General features: G+C 35.2%; 4 protein-coding genes across 5 annotated transcripts; 2 read left to right on the forward strand and 2 right to left on the reverse strand.

Moving 5' to 3' along the window:
* Positions 1-93: 93 nt before the first annotated feature.
* LOC149726846 (signal recognition particle 19 kDa protein-like) lies at positions 94-786 on the reverse strand. Its single transcript, XM_089890389.1, has one exon. It carries the CDS (start codon positions 762-764, stop codon positions 336-338), a length of 429 nt encoding a protein of 142 aa, XP_089746515.1. The 5' UTR covers positions 765-786; the 3' UTR covers positions 94-335.
* Positions 787-804: 18 nt separating this feature from the next.
* Positions 805-7,019, reverse strand: LOC149726847 (ribosomal oxygenase 2-like). The gene is made up of 8 exons (XM_089890381.1): positions 6,737-7,019; positions 5,486-5,679; positions 4,828-5,020; positions 4,558-4,753; positions 3,701-3,852; positions 2,196-2,352; positions 1,612-1,838; positions 805-1,201 (listed from the first exon to the last, which is right to left on the reverse strand). The coding sequence occupies exons 1-8, from the start codon at positions 6,920-6,922 to the stop codon at positions 1,031-1,033; spliced, it is 1,476 nt and encodes a 491-aa protein (XP_089746507.1). The 5' UTR covers positions 6,923-7,019; the 3' UTR covers positions 805-1,030.
* A 3,413-nt stretch (positions 7,020-10,432) lies between these two features.
* Positions 10,433-11,193, forward strand: LOC149726848 (small ribosomal subunit protein uS13). The gene has a single exon (XM_089890388.1). It carries the CDS (start codon positions 10,499-10,501, stop codon positions 10,955-10,957), a length of 459 nt encoding a protein of 152 aa, XP_089746514.1. The 5' UTR covers positions 10,433-10,498; the 3' UTR covers positions 10,958-11,193.
* Positions 11,179-15,688, forward strand: LOC149726849 (pyruvate dehydrogenase E1 component subunit alpha, mitochondrial-like). Of its 2 annotated transcripts, none has more exons than XM_089890385.1 (10): positions 11,179-11,318; positions 11,488-11,615; positions 11,867-11,960; positions 12,358-12,484; positions 12,858-13,042; positions 13,697-13,770; positions 14,239-14,389; positions 14,668-14,735; positions 14,938-15,046; positions 15,390-15,688. In XM_089890385.1, the coding sequence occupies exons 1-10, from the start codon at positions 11,268-11,270 to the stop codon at positions 15,558-15,560; spliced, it is 1,158 nt and encodes a 385-aa protein (XP_089746511.1). In that variant the 5' UTR covers positions 11,179-11,267; the 3' UTR covers positions 15,561-15,688. The 2 variants fall into 2 exon arrangements, with proteins under 2 accessions (XP_089746511.1, XP_089746512.1); XM_089890386.1 differs by having other exon boundaries at positions 14,938-15,020; positions 15,390-15,532.
* The last annotated feature ends 1,027 nt before the right edge of the window (positions 15,689-16,715 follow it).

Consider the following 16,715-nt stretch of genomic DNA (forward strand, 5'->3'; position numbering starts at 1 on the left):
CATTTGTATTTTTCTATTATATTCATTATTCTATTTTGGGAAAAAGGTCAAAAATCCTTTTCAACTTTAATACATCAAAAAGACAACATCCACCATGTTTAGCTTGTGTTGTATTACGCTCGGATTCTGAAGTAAAAACTAGTCTTTCTTCCATTCTCCTTTGTCCAAAACTTGCAAGGCATTAACAACACCAAGTTGAGGATATGCAGTATAGCAACGATAGCCTTGTCCACCCCACATTTCACACCAAAATAAAGTAAAATCTGATCAAATGCAAACTATTCTCTTTTTAAATATAAAAGTTTTTTCAGGACACGTAAGTGAAGTAACATCGATCATCTTCGCTTTTTCTGTTTTTTCGACTTTGGTCCGGCCTGACTGGATGTTTGAGACCCATCTCCCGACCCTCCTTTGCTAGTGCGAGCTTTTAACTTCGGAATCATTTCTCCAACATGTAGAAGCAATGTTTTCTTGTTGGGAAAACGAGGATCAACCAGAGAACCGTCTTCGTTCTTTAACTGCACTCTCACTCTTCCTCTTGAGGCAGCATCACTTTTATAAAGCTCACGAGGATAAAATTTGTTTTCAACCAAAGGTTTGAGGCCTGCAGCGATGCAAACGTCTTTAATTTCTCCGAAAGTTGGATTTTCACATGCACTTTTCTTTGGAATTCGTCGACCTTCAGCCAGAGTTTTTTTACTGTTCAGATAAGCTGGATAAATGCAAAGAAATCGTTCAGAGCTACTGGCCACAGTTGCTGCCATTTTAATTTTTAAACTTTTTATATCCTACACCGTACACCACCTGGAAGAAACAAAAACAACATCATAAAAAATGATAGCAGCATTGACAAATTTAAGAAAAATAGGAACCGAAAATGTTTAAAATGAAAAAGGGTATTAAAACAGTAATGGTATTAATAGAAAGTTGGCATCGAGCAAAATGACTTTGGTAAAAAGAGTTTTCAGTTACTTGCAGTAAAATGAGCTTAATTAAAAATTTTGAGCAACCAAAACAATATGTTTTTATGTTAATTGTCATTTTTGCATTCAAGCAACCCCTCTGCCCACAGAGCAACAAGCATGTCCAAGCCAACATGCATGGGAAGATTGAGGTCGGAAACTTTAACGAAATCAGATTCAGACTTTTTAAGAGTGGTGAGACCACCCCAACACTCCGCAGCAAATCGCAATCCTTTGGGCTGTGAAATGCAAAAGGAAAACTATAATTATAGCAATTATGATCATTAACTTATTCTTGCATAGCAAGAAAGAATAATCTGCATAGTACTTTAAACATGGTATTCTCTTGTTAAGAGACACTCTTTCTAACCACTGTGATATAGCTTTAGTTAAATTGTAAAAATCATATGGCAGCAGGCATTTTATAAATCACTTAACCAATAACCATATATTATTGCTGCTACCATTGTTAATAGCTGTTCTGGAAAACAACAGTTTATGTTAATAGGTTCTTCAAATATTACAGACAAAGTAAGCATGAGGTGTAAGAATCTACCACATATACCTAGTAATAATACACTCATTTAGTCATGTTAGTAAAACCTTGAGTTGCCTGCCACAAAAAAATGATTTTGAAAAACTTCCACACCTTTTCCTCTTCCTCCATCATATGAGTGATCCTCCTGTTCCTGGTGGAGTAATAAACATAAACCTCCATCTTCTCAGAGTCTTCTTTATCTCCCTCTTCATCTGATTCAAGATCATTATCATCTTCTTCCAAAGTATCCTCCGCATGATATTGACCTTTTCCTCTTGATATTAAGACATGGTCAGGGTACGAAAGGCGAACCATTGAACTGAGTGTTGGATTTTTGCCTGAGCAAGATTAAAAATAAACATGGTAGGACTTAAATTACGTGAATAATGTATAGCTTTTCCAACAGCAGCTCTAGTAGAAATAAAAAGAATATTTGTTTAATTGTTAGCACACATTAATTAGTTTAGCAGAAAAAGTTTTCCATTTTATCATTAATGTGTCACAACAGTCGTATTGCAGTAAATTACTTGACTTTTTGTTTGCAATTAACTATGTCCTTTATATGTATGTTGCATGGATAGTGTCAAGCTAAAAATGGAAAAAAGGTAGACCCGAGGTATATATCTACGAAGTATACAAACTATATATATTTAGTTATAATTCTTAAAAATTAATCATAACCAAGCAAATCTTACCTAGTTGTTCTTGCACAGATCCAAATGGAGGAAGTCTATTTGCAAAAAAGTTACAAACAATTGAATCGCTCATTTCAACATCAGTACTTTCAGTTAAAGATTCGGCCAAACTAATTAGGGCTTTTTTCAAATTTTGTTTAAAACCATCAGTAGAAGTCTGTATGATATTAGTAACTATTACAAAGTCTTTTTTAAACTGTTGTTTTGTTACACCACATTATGCTGTGAAGCGAGTCTAGATGGATCCAGAAATTTTAATATTTTACATTAAAAATACATAATAAAAAAAAGTAGGGCTGTGGATTTTCCTTATTTTGTTTAACCGGTAACCGTTCAGTTTTAACCGGTTAACCGATACAAGTGTAATCCTAATAAAAGCGTCTTGTTTATCGCTTTTCTTTCGCGAATTTAAAGGCAACTTTACGACGTACGTATGGACTATGCTTGCAATACACGCGCAAACGTCCTTAAGGTCAAAGTAATGTTTTCTTATTCATATTCAAACCTGTTTTAAAACACCTGCTGTCTAAATAATCAACGTGTGAATTGCAATTACGACGCAGTTATTAACGTTTGAATTGCTATTATGTCGTAATCAATTGCCAGGTCAAACAATCGCTATTATGATGCAATGAATCCACGTGTGAATGCCTCCTTTTTCGTAACAAACACGCTGCTTGGCTGAGGAAAACATTTAAGTTGTGTATTACACTAATATAGTATTGCAAAACTAGTTAGCCTGCGGTATTAACAATCAAGATTGATGGCGTAATCGCCGTTGTAGGGCATGATCAAAGCAACAGCGTCCCTGCGCACTCTGTCTTATTGCAAAACAACAATCAACGAACACGAACCTTTCGTGTAAATAAGACAGATATTGATATACGTTTATGCCCTATGACGTCATAGTTCGGTTAACGACTTGAACTTTTCGTTAGCGGTTAACCGAATAGGTTCGGTCTTTTCGTTAGCGGTTAACCGAATAGGGACCGAATAGATTCGGTTATAGCGGTTAACCGAATAGGGACCGAATAGGTTTGGTTAACCGGTTAACTGTTAACTTTTCCACAGCCCTAAAAAAAAGCGTTGAATAATGCATATGTTTTGTAAAATTGAAACGGGGTTTTCAAATATAAGGTGCTGACGCTGTCATCCAGGAAAAGCAACAATCAGCAAATAAATGAGATAAGTTAAAGTTATTTAATATCAATCTCATGTACAAACTACAAGACTATCTCTGACAACAGGCCAGGGTATCCAAGTACGTTAAAGTAATTCTCATATGGGTCACTGGTCAGTAATCAGTATGAATACTGTCTGTTAAATAGCAATTTGCCACATTAGTTGGAGAAAACTTCAATATTATGTAAAAACTAATTGCAAAGCTGGCAATTCGATATAAACTGCTATCAAGAGCTACATGGCCATGCACATCACTGTGGTGGGCGACCCAACCTAATAAGTTGCAAGACACGGTTTTAAATAAACAAAAAACACAACATCACCTGGTTGTAATACTTCCGAGGTAAGCCTCGTCTTAATGAAACTACTTTATCTGCAGCAGCATCTGTCAGATATGGAATAAAGTCCAATATGTAGTCTCCCCAACATTGAGTTTCATATGTGCTTATTGTTAAATGTGTGGAGTGACCTGTACCTGAAGTTGATTTGTGTAAAATAAATATAAACATCTAACAACATTATGAGCACAGCATTTGCCTGAAAGTTAGGAAAAATCCAAAGAATTTGGCAAACAGTGTGAAATGATAAATTGCGTACCAATTATGTGTTAAATTTATATATATGTTAATATTAGAAATGTGCCCGGCCGAGTGCGACCCCGGAAGCTTGTGACCAAACAGTTTTTTTTATGCTTGGCACCTCCGGTTGAAAATTGCGGAGTGCCGAGCATGCATGCTAATGCTAAAGTGTTGCAGGCGTTGGAAAAAAGTATTAAAAATAAAAAAGTGAAGCAACTAAAAAATAAAGAGAATAGTCCGCATGAATTTTTTTTAACCATTTTTCGCTCCTTGTTAATTTGCTGTCTGGAAAGCAATGAATCGCAACATCACTCAATTACAGGTATTCAGTGTTTCTGTGTCCATTTTTTTAATTAAAGGTAGAAAAGTGAAAACTTTTTTTAATAATAAAAAACTTGTGTAACAATTAACAACAAAAAGTCCACTTCCTGCAACACTGGGAATTAGGAAACAAGTAGTCTCTCTGCACACCATGTGTTCTGTATTATTTTGATTTGGTTGCTTTTTAAAACTGAACAGGAATGTATTCTTATGCAACTTGCTCCTTGATGACCTCACTGCTAGTGCGAGGTTTTATATCAACCGACGTTTATAACAATTACCTTTGATAGATTTAGCTTGGTGAACGGTTCCTCTAGGAAAATACAAAACATCTCCTGGTTTCATTAAAATGGTGTCAAGGAGGGTAAGTCCCTTAACTGTGCTATCGTCAAAATCAGAACTTGAGTTTCTCGGTAAATTTACAACAGGTGAATATAATTTCCATTCCTTCTCTCCTTCCAGCTGAAGGATAAATACCTGAAAATGTTTAGATTTTATTAAAAATTAAATCAGAGCACAAAGTAAAAAATATTTTGAGCTATGCTACATACCTCTACATTATCATGGTGGGGAGCCAAACCTTGAGAACCATCCGGTGTCATATAAACGTTGGAGCCGACTTGAGAGCCAAAAAAACTTTCAAGTTTTTCTTGTATTTTCCATAACTCATCATGAAATCTCTGGGGTTGGTGAAATTGTAACGTCATTTTATCATCATGGAATAAACTGTGAACTTTTTCAGCTCTGTAACATCATTTAAATAATTATGAAACCTGCTCAATTTATGCAACTATGTAATATAAATTGATACAAAGTATGTCATGTTGTTTTGTGCCACTTGTAGCATTGGATGATCACAAAATGTTACATCGTGTTGTTTCACGGTATGAATAGACTGAAAGCGACAATACAACATGTATATCGCACCTGTGATGTCTTAATTAATAGTAATGTTGCAAAAAAAAAATATATATATATATATATATGTATATATATTTAAATATTAATTGCATAATTGTACCAAATGGGGTAATAAAATTAGAAAAGTTAAGTAACATTTAAATGTCAGTATGTCACCCTTTAAAAAAGATGTAATACAACTTTTGCAACAGGGTATGCTTTTAGCTTTACAAACGAAGAAGTGTTTATATTGTTGCTTCCTGGCATTGCCATTTATTAAACATAGAAAACTAAAATTGTTTTGCTCACGTGACAGGTCCATGTACTTCAGCATTTACCCGACACTTCTTCTCATCATCAAATCGACATGCACAAATATCTTTGTCGTACTTAAGTTTCTTGCTCAGTACGACTTCTTTTAATATTTCATGATTAAACAGTTTGTTAAAGTAAGAAGATCTTGTCCCTGGAAGTCGCTTATCATTTTGAGAATTGTCCCCACTCTTTAAAAAGAAATGATAGTTATTTGACGTAAATAATGACAAAAAAGAGTATGTTAAGGAGTGCAGATGCCACTATTTCTGTATAAGTTCGAAGGTTACTAGAGACCAGTTAGGCAAATGATTGTAAAAAAAGATTTTTGTTTACACATTGTTTAACAAAAAATGATAGACCTCACTAAAATCCCTTGTGAAGAGATGTTATTTTACACAAGTTTGCATTTTGCACTTGTGGAGAATGAACGTTTATATTTAACAGATAACAACAATATTATTATTCGTTTTCTAAAGGAAATTGGTTACGCTCGGTTAACACGACCAAAGCCCTGCTGCGCATGACAGATTATTTTTAATTACCATTAGCTGTTTCATTTAAATTACTGATCGTAACTACGATATTTTAAGTGCGCACGTCCTCCAGACAAACCCGCACAGGAGAGATTTTAAGCGCACAAGTTACCACTTCTATTGTTCATTTTATTGGTAGTGCTTGCGCACGGCGCACCCTCTCGCATACCTCGGTGTCCCTCGTTGATTACAATGTAGTATTATACTTTATGTGGGATTATCCCATATCCCGGATATGAACCTATGGTGTAATAATCTTAGCTTTGTTAAGTTTCTAGAAAAATATATAATAGGGAATAGGCCAGTCTGCCGAGTACTGCAGTTTCTGACAACATCTTATGCAAGACGGATATTTGTTGCATGCGCGCATGCTTTCATTAAAATCGGAGTACAAAGCATGTATATTTTCAAGCCACATTAGAAAATCCTGCTCAATTTAATATTTTCAAGCCATATTAAAATCCTTCCAAATTTAATACAACTTTTTCATTCTTTAATTTATTGGCGTGCTTGAGACGAATTATGGCGAGCATAACCAAAAGTCTGTGAGAAAATCGGTCATGCACCTGCCATGCTCTGTAGGTTGGACAATGGGTATTAGAGAGACTTAAGGAACGGTTTGAAAAGTTAGTAGTCACTAGCTAAAGCATTACCTTCCCTTAAGATAACCTAATTGAAGTAAGATTTACAATAAAGTACATGGAATAGTTACCCCTGATTTTAAGCACGGAATGTAGAGATGACGTTGTTCCCAGTAATATTCGTAGAAGCGTTCAATTGAACATGAATGCTGGATAAGTGATTGAAAGAGAGAGTCAGGTGAACTGAGGTCTAAGGCAACTTCGTCCATTGGAATTGTCTTTAGCAAAGATTTATTTGTTTTCTTGAATCTCGGCATATTACCTAAACAGGCCTATCTATCAGTTCGGTACAGTATTAAGACTTGCCAATATATATTAGTATGGACATTGGACACGCTAACTTTTCCGCAGGTCGGCGCTGGTTTTTTTATATTTTTTTTAGGGGGGTTAAAATATTTCAACAAAAACATATATTTTGCACCTTTTCTGTATGTATTGCGTAATAAAACAAACGGTAAAGCGAAAACTTTTGTTCTTATGTTTGTGTTTTAGAGTCACATTTTAAATTAATATTACTCGCGTAAGTTGAACATCCAACGTAATGTATTGAACTAGTTGCTAATTATGTGGTTCTAACTCGGAAAAAATATTCTCAAGTTTGTGCAAAGAGATTAAAACCAAACCAAAGAGATGGTTTTAATCTCTTTGGTTTGCGAATATGTATTACGACTTGATTTCAGTTAGGCGATTAAAGAATACATTTGACAGGGTTTTCATAAAATCTCCCCACAAAAATAGTCCAATGACCAGCAATTAAAAATAGTCCAATGACATGCAAAATTACCATTGGATGCTGTGTCGTTTACCATCGAGAAAAAAAACATAGAAACAAGCAGGGAACTGATCATCTTTTCGCAATTAAACGTTGTTTGTTTTTAACCTATTCACGCAACAATGAATATGTAAAACTGTTGGCACAGTAATTTTGCGTGTGCTTATTTATGAAGGCAGTCTTAGTTTTTAGAAAAGCTGACAATATGAACAACCGAATACTGACTTTTGGGTTTAAAGAATCATCACTGTTATATCCTGCCCAAATTACACGTACCTGCGTTATATCAAATGACTGTCATTTCCCTGCCGCACAAGGGCAAACCCACATTTATTCGTTCATGTATTCAAAAAAAATTATTGAGACTCTTTTATGAATGGTAGTGATTTCACTGCTGCTCTTTAATAAATGAGCAAACATTTGAGTAGATTTTAACCAACAAGAGATCACAGATCTAATGAATGAACACGTTTTAAACTAATTAGCATAAGATAGTAGAGTCGGGGAAGATGGGACATCTTTAACACATAATATCCAAATAACCTGATCGTGTTTTAAACAATTAACAACGGTCTGTGGAAGTCGTGAAGATAAGGTTTTATAATTCATTAAATGTTCTTTGTTTACTACCAAATGAAAGAGAAAACAAAATGAAAAGGTGTCCCATCTACCCCCACCCTGCTATATTAATTAATCCTTTTACTACAACGGTCGACTGGGCTCGATTAAAAACAAATCTGAAGTAACCAACAAAACGGGTTCTAGTCGCCACTGGTGACTGTGGAGCAGTATAGGCAGAATGTATTTATACACGTATTATAACTAATGGAACTTATGACGTATGAGGATTGAGTGATTGGTAAAGAATATGTGTAAATACGCTTTGTACAACTCCTGTACCATGTGTTTTTTGTAAACTTACACTAGTTAACGTTGTCGTTGCTTAAAAACGTTTATTTTCATGAATTTTGACAAACCGTAATCACGCAGTAATTAGGTAATGTTAGAAGTTAATATTATCATATGATGTTAAACCAAAAAAAATGTTTTAATTACGATTAATGATAATAAGATATAAGGGTAGTGAATTTAATGCGTCCCCACTTAAATGCTAATAGTTTGATTCAGTCGTGAATCGTTGTGTGGATTTCTTATCTTATATAACACGTGCCGTCGTTCCGCGCCAAACTCCAGACAGTGTTTCCGCTATGTAAAGTGCATGAGGAAAGTAATCGTTAATTAATCGCTCATCGTGCGGTTTTAAATCTGAAAATTCAGTCCAAAAGTTTTAAACATATATTATGATTTGATTTCAATCAAGAGATTAAAGAAAATGCTAGAATTAGGAATTGAGATAAGTGCGGAAAATAGTCTCGCAAAAAACAACAACAACAACAAGAGCAACTGTTCGACGAAAAAGGATCTATATGACCACTAACGTGTTCAAAAAGATAGTGTCGCGGATAATGAGCCTAATTTTAGGGCTTAATACTTGTGGTACATGGTTACTGTCGGCGCTGCTACCATTGTGGGCGTATATGTCGCAAGGCAAAGCAATTGCTCCAGCCCAGTGGTTACTAATGGATTGTCAAAATTATCAGCCCTATACATATAAAAATTCTCCAAAAATAATTACCTACGAAGAAACATACATGGTAACTCGCAAGCTGGCACAAGGTATTTGAACACCCGTGTTGTAATGACTGGCGTCTTTGGCCATAAGAGGAGAAAGCAAGTTACATTCATACTTTATTCACCGTACCGTATGTAAATACGCATCATATTCCTTACTTTAATTATCAACCTCATTGAAGAAATAGGACTGCTGGGGGCTGAATCTAAGCCGTAGATACCTACATGTGGTTTTTATAACTCTGGGCTGAATGACTTCAGTAATTTTAATCATATCGAAATTTAACGAGCGACGTATGGTTGTTGTCGTTGCCAATTAAGCACGTTAGTTTTTATATAGATCAGTGCTCTTTATAGGGTGTACCAAAATAGGCCTGGGGTGCAGTGGTACAAAAGGGTTTACAGGAGTGCATCAGAGACTACAAACATTATCAGCAATAAATAATTCGTCCGGCAAAGTGTTTAGCGCGCCTGCCTGTAATCAATAAGTAATGGGTTCAAGGCTCGTCTACCATTATGAGCGTGTGTGTCCTTTGGCAAGACACTTAACGGCAATTGCTTCAATTCAGTGGTCACTAATGAGTTGTCCAAATTATCAGCCCATATATAAAAAAATTAAAAAAAAATCACCTACAAAGAGACATATATGATGATTCGTAAGCTGACACGAGGTGTATCAATACCCGTGTTATAACGACTGTCGTTTTCCAGCCACGCGAGGATAAAGTAAGTTACATTCATTTAAAATATATTAACGTCTTTAAAAATGTTAAGTATTGTTTGTCAAAGTTATGAATATTCTGAACGAATTTAGCCATTTTCCTACAGTTTTGTCCCCAGTTTTTGGTGGTATCTTTGCGAAACTAGTCCTATCTTTAGCCGCAAACCACCTGTTCCTAATGATTGATCTTTTGAACCAGCGGTGCTTTTTGACTAAAGAGAAACTTTTCTTGTACACATTTCTCCTTGATGACGTCACTAGTTTTACGTTAAAGCAATCAGGGGTGCATGAGTTCGTCACAACAACTTTAGTGGTTCACCAACCCCTCAAAAAGTTAAAAGCACTGATATATACAAATAAAAAGGATTTAAGTTGGTCGTAGACAGTTGTTGAGCACGTAAGTGGCCATAATAGGTCATTTATATTAAGTGCTTACTCGTTAAAGCTTAGCTCCCTTGTTAGTAATATTACTTCATTTACTACTCTTTTTCCACCTCCTAAGAGTAACTGGCCATGTATAAACTGAAATTGTGTTTACAATATATCTGTTATTGATGAACACGGACACGCTGTCCAGTTTGTAGTTGTACTGGCAGTGGCGACCTCGCGTGTTTCATTTATTAATTTTTATGGCAATGTGTCGTCTAGTATCGCAATGCATTGTGGGTTCTTTTTGATCAAGGGTGAGCTCGTAAGCACGTTAGCAAGATGTCCTTAGTAATCCCGGAGAAGTTTCAGCACATTCTTCGTATTTTGAATACGAATATTGATGGTCGCCGTCATATCGCATTCGCCTTGACCGCCATCAAGGGAATCGGCCGCAGGTTTAGCACTCTGGTGTGCAAAAAAGCCGACGTTGATCTTACGAAACGCGCCGGGGAGCTTTCCGATGATGAGATTGATCGCATCGTCACGATCATGCAAAACCCTCGCCAGTACAAGATTCCCGACTGGTTTTTGAATAGACAAAAGGATGTTCGTGATGGCAAGTTTGGTCAAATTCTTTCCAACCAGCTTGACAACAAACTTCGTGAAGACATCGAACGTTTGAAGAAGATTCGTGCTCACAGGGGTTTGCGACACTACTGGGGCCTCCGTGTTCGAGGCCAACACACCAAAACCACAGGACGGCGTGGTCGCACTGTTGGTGTGTCAAAGAAGAAGTAAATTTCTGAACTCAATTTTCACAATTGTGCAACATGCAGATATATACAACTAGACATTTGTTGGGTTTTATTTAACTGTGTTGCTTTTGTTCAATAACACTGCTATAGCATGTTTAGTAAGTTGATTTGCATACTTTGGTATACTAATGTTACTTGCAGTTTATTGTGTTGCGCCAAACAATATTAATCTTACATTTGAAAAGTTTAAAATCTGCATTTTGCTTTTTGTGTTTCAGACGTATCAAAGTGCTTGAGTGCTATAGGAAATAAAATGATTTAACATTTTCACGGCTATATACACAGATTAAAATATGTCTTATAACGCAACTGCAAAGTTTTTGCAAAGGGTGTTATGTAAGCAGGTAAATACTGATTGTTGTAATTATTTGGAAATGTTTAATTATAATTCTATTGAATATAAATTCACAGCAGTAATCGTAACACTACAGGTTATTTAAATAAAAAGACAAAACCTGAATGCTGTCCATTATTATAATAACCATAATTACTCAGTTCTCAATGTTTTTTCAGCCCTTGGGTGTTCGAACTTATTCTGCTGAAGCAACATTTCCCATCAAACCAATTGACACACACAAACTTGAAAACACACCTGCAACTGAAGTACAGATCAACAAAGATGATGCAATATCTTACTACACGTAAGTTTTACTTAGCTTAATGTGAAACTGAAACTAACCAGACTATACAATGAGATTTCTTTCTCAATTGCCTTTATTAAATTTTTAATATCTACAAAAAAAGACAGACAAATATGTCTCATCCTATAATTTAGAAAAAAACTGCAGCAGCTTTAATTCGCATTTTTTAAGATTTTACTTAGGGTTTTAATGTAATCAATGTTTACCATATTTGTTAAATATTCTCTCCACACTGCATAATTAACCTCCAGGAAAATGCAAATAATTCGTCGAATGGAGCTGAAAGCTGATCAACTGTACAAACAAAAAATAATTCGAGGATTCTGTCATTTGTATGATGGGCAGGTAACTTTAAAAACTTATTGGTTATTATTTCATGCATATAAGTCAAATTTGGCCTATCAATTGTACTATATTAGTATATTGTATATTGGCTACACACTGAAAAATCATTTCATGGTTGCATATTTGGGTTATTTTAAGCTGCGATGCTACACACATTAAATCAAAAGTTGGTTTGTTGAACTCACATTGTCATTTGACATCCATTGGACATGGCGTTCTGGTCGAAATAATCAAAATATCTACCACCATGGATGTTTTTTATATTTTAATTGGGCAAAACTGTTACTGCAGAGTTTAAGATGGATGATATTAATTAAGTTTTATTATATTTTTAAATCCTAAGTTGTAAGCCGTTATTTGCAGAGTGCTATTTGTCATTGTTCTTTTTAACCCCCAGGAAGCTTGTTGTGCTGGTATTGAGGCATCACTGACTCCAAAGGACGATGTGATCACTGCATATCGTGCTCATGGCTGGGCTTACATCAGGGGTGTACCTGTTTGCAACATTCTAGCTGAACTATTTGGTAACTAGACATGCGCGTTTTCCATTTTACTTGTACAAGATTTTTAACCTTTTTTGATATGTTTGTCGTCGCTTAGAAGCTTGTTTACACGAAAACCATACGTGCGATAAAAACTGACACCTCTGGTTTTGCAAACAAAGCATGTACTTTGTATCGGGAATAAAAGAGTACACATTGGCTGTTAGCAAAAACTGTTTTTCGTAGCAATAGAACTGTATGCACCGCACTATTTACCAATTAGTATAACATGTTTTATACGCTGGTTATGTTTATCTTAACATGCTTTTTTGTGCAAAACCAGAGGTGTCAGTTTTAACCCCATGAAAGCATATATTTTTAAGAACCCTTTTTTACTATCATATTTTTCTAAAAGGTCGAAAGCTTGGCTGTGCTAAAGGCAAGGGAGGTTCCATGCATATGTACAGCAAGAATTTCTATGGCGGCAATGGTATTGTTGGTGCACAAGTACCACTTGGTGCAGGAATTGCATTCGCCCACAAATACAGAAACAGTGACACAGTAACCGTTGCATGTTATGGAGATGGAGCAGCTAACCAGGTAATAGATACTGACAACTGACAAGATTCATCGTCAATATTAGCACATTGTGCATATTTTTATATGTCATGTGCACAATAAAGTCTGTATTAATGTATGTTGGTAACAATTTTTTAAATTAGGCAAATTTTATACAAAGCCCAATTAAATAAATGTCTATGTTTAAAAAAATAGTGGTTTTATCAAACAAACTAATAATTCATTAAAATGCAAGAAGATTAAATAGCCAATTGAGGTTGGAATTTTTTAGAAATAATTTATTATTAAGTAATTTTCTTTTCTGATAATTGGAGGAAAAAAGTTTGTCTCTTAATAAATTGTGACTCAGTCTCAGACCCCCACCACAATAAATTGCCATCAGCTTAATATTAACGCAAATAATTAATATTGTGCAAGCACCAGAACCCTTTTTACTAAAGATGAACAACTTTTTTTATTAAAGCTTTATAAGATGCCTTTAATAATCGTACACTTCTGTGCTGTTTAAATTTTTATATCACAAATGCACTGTGCACTTCACTACTATAAAAAAAATACGACATAAGATATTATAACGTATATATATATTATATATTTTTTTATTAATAACAACAATTGATAAATTGGTTGACCATATAATGTAATTAACTCCAATTACCGTTTTTCAAATTTTAGGGTCAAATATTTGAATCATTCAACATGTCACAACTGTGGAAGCTGCCTGCTATATTTGTATGCGAGAACAACCGGTGAGCAGCCTATATAATATGGTGTGTTTTGTATGTTAATGTTGGGTTTTGGTTGGGTTGCCTTATATAGTTATTATAAGTTGTGTCAATGCATGCTTTACTGTATAATTTAAAAGTTGTGTGACTGTGAAGTGTACATGTTGTTTATAAATTCCGGTAATGGGACCCTTACGTGGTGTACTGGTGTTGCTCATAAGAGTTGAATGATATTTCTTGGTAAAGAAAAACCAATAAGAATCGGATGTTATAAAAACCAAACAGACGAAAATGAAGACTCCAACCAAAGTGACCAAGGGTTTGACTGAATTTGATTTTGTTCATTACGTTTTTATTGCACTTGATCCTTATTGTGTGAAGTGTGGTTTTGAAAGTTGCTTACTTCGGTTACTGATTTGGGCCTAATATTTGGGTTGTCAATTTACCCCAAATGGGTGGGAGATGTAATTATGAATATGTTGAATATTGTAGCTATGGTATGGGCACATCAGTGGAAAGGGCATCAGCAAGTACAGATTATTTTACTCGAGGCGATTACATTCCTGGTTTAAGAGTTGATGGAATGGATGTTCTTGCTGTACGTGAAGCAACGAGATTTGCAAAAGAACATGCAGTTAAAGAGGTGATGACTCTAATTTGTTATTAAATAGATTACCTTATGTTTTACCATTAAGGTGAAACAATATGTTCTTCTTTAACAATATAGTTTTTTAATCATGTGTATATTTACATTAGTAATTCCAACAACTGTATTTGCATTATACATTGATACAACAATCTATAAAACTTTTAAAATGATAATGGAACCTACAAAATTGTTTTAATCTATTTTGGGTCCATGAATAAATACCAGGTGAATTAAACTAGGTATATCTTTTTAAAAACCCTATGTTTTTTCAGGGCCCAATATTGATGGAACTTGTTACATACAGATATCATGGACACAGCATGAGTGACCCTGGTACAAGGTAACAAGGGATGGGCTGACTAAACATATTAGGGGGCAATGACTGTTAATTGAGACAACCACTTGCAATTGGTAACCAATAGTTGAAGACATTAAAGGACCTGTCTTGAGATTAAGACCACGCACCCCAATGACCTCAAACAAATTTGTATAAATCGCAAGATGAAATATCGACCTCCAATAATGTTGCTTTTAACCCACAGTTATCGTACGCGAGATGAAGTCAAAGAAATTCGACAGAATTTGGATCCGATAATGAATTTCCGTGAAAAGATAATTTCTGCAGGTTTCGTTACCAAACAAGACGTTGCGGTAATGTTGATTGTTAAACCATATGTGTGTTAATGTATCACCTGTTTCATGCTAATTCAAAAGACAACCAACCCCTAAGCTTTTCTAGTCTTTGTCTCCGGCTATGAGAGAATAAAGTAAGCTACATTTATTCATTAAATTGGACCCACTGTTTTGGGAGGTCAAGTTAAAATAAAAACTCATAGTTTTGAATTTTCAGACTAATGTTGTGAGCTTAATTGGTCAGGATATCGATTGTATTCGGATGCAAGCAGAATGTTTAAAAAATAACCTAAACTTTTAATACATTATATGAATTAGTAGGCAGCCAAGTCAAAATTTTAAGCAATGATTTTATTTTTAGACAATTGATGCTGAAGTGAAACAACATGTTGAAAACGAAACTGCAAAAGCTCTTGCCTCAACTGAGCCGGATTTTGATCAAATTGCTTGCGACATTTATGTCACTGACACCCCCCTTTCTATCCGATCCTGCAACATTTACAACCAGCTACACCACCAGCCATCTGTCTAAATATTCTGTTTGCACCATTTTCGTTTACCTTTCTCTTATATTTTTCAAACTAAAAATTCTAATATATATATAAATCTCGTATTGCAGGTTGAATTAAGACCGTGATACATTAAATTATCATAAATATGTTTGTGCTTTAGTAGTTAAGAGGTTAGTACTGTACAAAGGTGGAAAGATATTTATATTATTTCTTCCAATGTGCAACACTGTTTTACGCGAAAGTGTTCCGGAATCTTTCAGTTCGCTGTCCTTCCTGCTTGATTGGTGAAGTTTTTTAGTCGAATACCTCGTAACCGAACAGTTCGATGATCGACGTTGGTACATGTATAAATGATTTGACGTCCTGTTCAGCAATGCACTTACTATATTGCATCGGCCCAATAGTTTTGTACAGAGAATAATCATCGTAAGTTGCAGAGGTATTAGCTCTCTAGCGTACGCTTCCGTTTCGCGATAACTTGTTTCAACCGTATGTTTTTTTCTGGATTGTCTAAAAACTATAAGCATATACAAATAATAATAAATTCTAAAAAAACACGCACAAATTTTCGTACCTAATATAATTTTTATTTATCTCATCGAAAACGATAGCGAAGATTATGTTATTAAAAGAACGAAGAGAATCAACGGCATAGCAACAATTGTTAAAACATGGTATGAATAGAGAAGTGTCAGTTAAAAAGCGTGACTGTTGTTGGGTAAAAACAACATTCATTCAGTCAATACTTCGAAGTGCTGTGCAAGTACGTTCGGTGGCAAGACACCAACGCTCCGGACTCCAAAAACCAGAACGTCGTTCTCGTGGAAGACGTTCATAAGCGACCTGGGTTTGGGGGTAATGCACCAAACCTGGCCAAAATCCTACCTACGCACATATAATAGCTTGGAAACAGACCACACACAACTCCAACACTAATATTTTACTGACTACGTTTTATCTTGTCTCCGTTATCGGTATCGTCTTGCCCGAGACCTGTACTTGGATGCTTTCAGTGTAACCGTTCAGGATTTAGTTATAATGTTTAATCAGTGTCTATTTGTTACCTCTCTGGCAACTGTTTCTGATTTACGGTATCCTTATATATGGTAGGGTGGGGAAAGATGGGATGGGACACTTTTTAATTCTACTTTATCGTCCCATTTGGTAGTAGGCTA

The sequence above is a fragment of the Ciona robusta genome, chromosome 12 (assembly GCF_009617815.1).
Source record: "Ciona robusta chromosome 12, ASM961781v2".
In the NCBI taxonomy this organism is placed as follows: domain Eukaryota; kingdom Metazoa; phylum Chordata; class Ascidiacea; order Phlebobranchia; family Cionidae; genus Ciona; species Ciona robusta.

What these genes read in the sequence shown, in the direction of transcription:
- LOC149726849 (XM_089890385.1), top strand. Translation starts at nt 11,268, where the DNA reads ATGTCTTATAACGCAACTGCAAAGTTTTTGCAAAGGGTGTTATGTAAG. An exon ending in GATGCAATATCTTACTACAC is followed by an intron (nt 11,616 to 11,866) that starts GTAAGTTTTACT and finishes ATTAACCTCCAG; the next exon opens with GAAAATGCAAATAATTCGTC. An exon ending in TTACCAAACAAGACGTTGCG is followed by an intron (nt 15,047 to 15,389) that starts GTAATGTTGATT and finishes TTTTATTTTTAG; the next exon opens with ACAATTGATGCTGAAGTGAA.
- LOC149726846 (XM_089890389.1), bottom strand. Translation starts at nt 764, where the DNA reads ATGGCAGCAACTGTGGCCAGTAGCTCTGAACGATTTCTTTGCATTTAT.
- LOC149726848 (XM_089890388.1), top strand. Translation starts at nt 10,499, where the DNA reads ATGTCCTTAGTAATCCCGGAGAAGTTTCAGCACATTCTTCGTATTTTG.
- LOC149726847 (XM_089890381.1), bottom strand. Translation starts at nt 6,922, where the DNA reads ATGCCGAGATTCAAGAAAACAAATAAATCTTTGCTAAAGACAATTCCA. An exon ending in CTCGGAAGTATTACAACCAG is followed by an intron (nt 2,353 to 3,700) that starts GTGATGTTGTGT and finishes AATATCATACAG; the next exon opens with ACTTCTACTGATGGTTTTAA. An exon ending in ATCTGTGCAAGAACAACTAG is followed by an intron (nt 1,839 to 2,195) that starts GTAAGATTTGCT and finishes AATCTTGCTCAG; the next exon opens with GCAAAAATCCAACACTCAGT.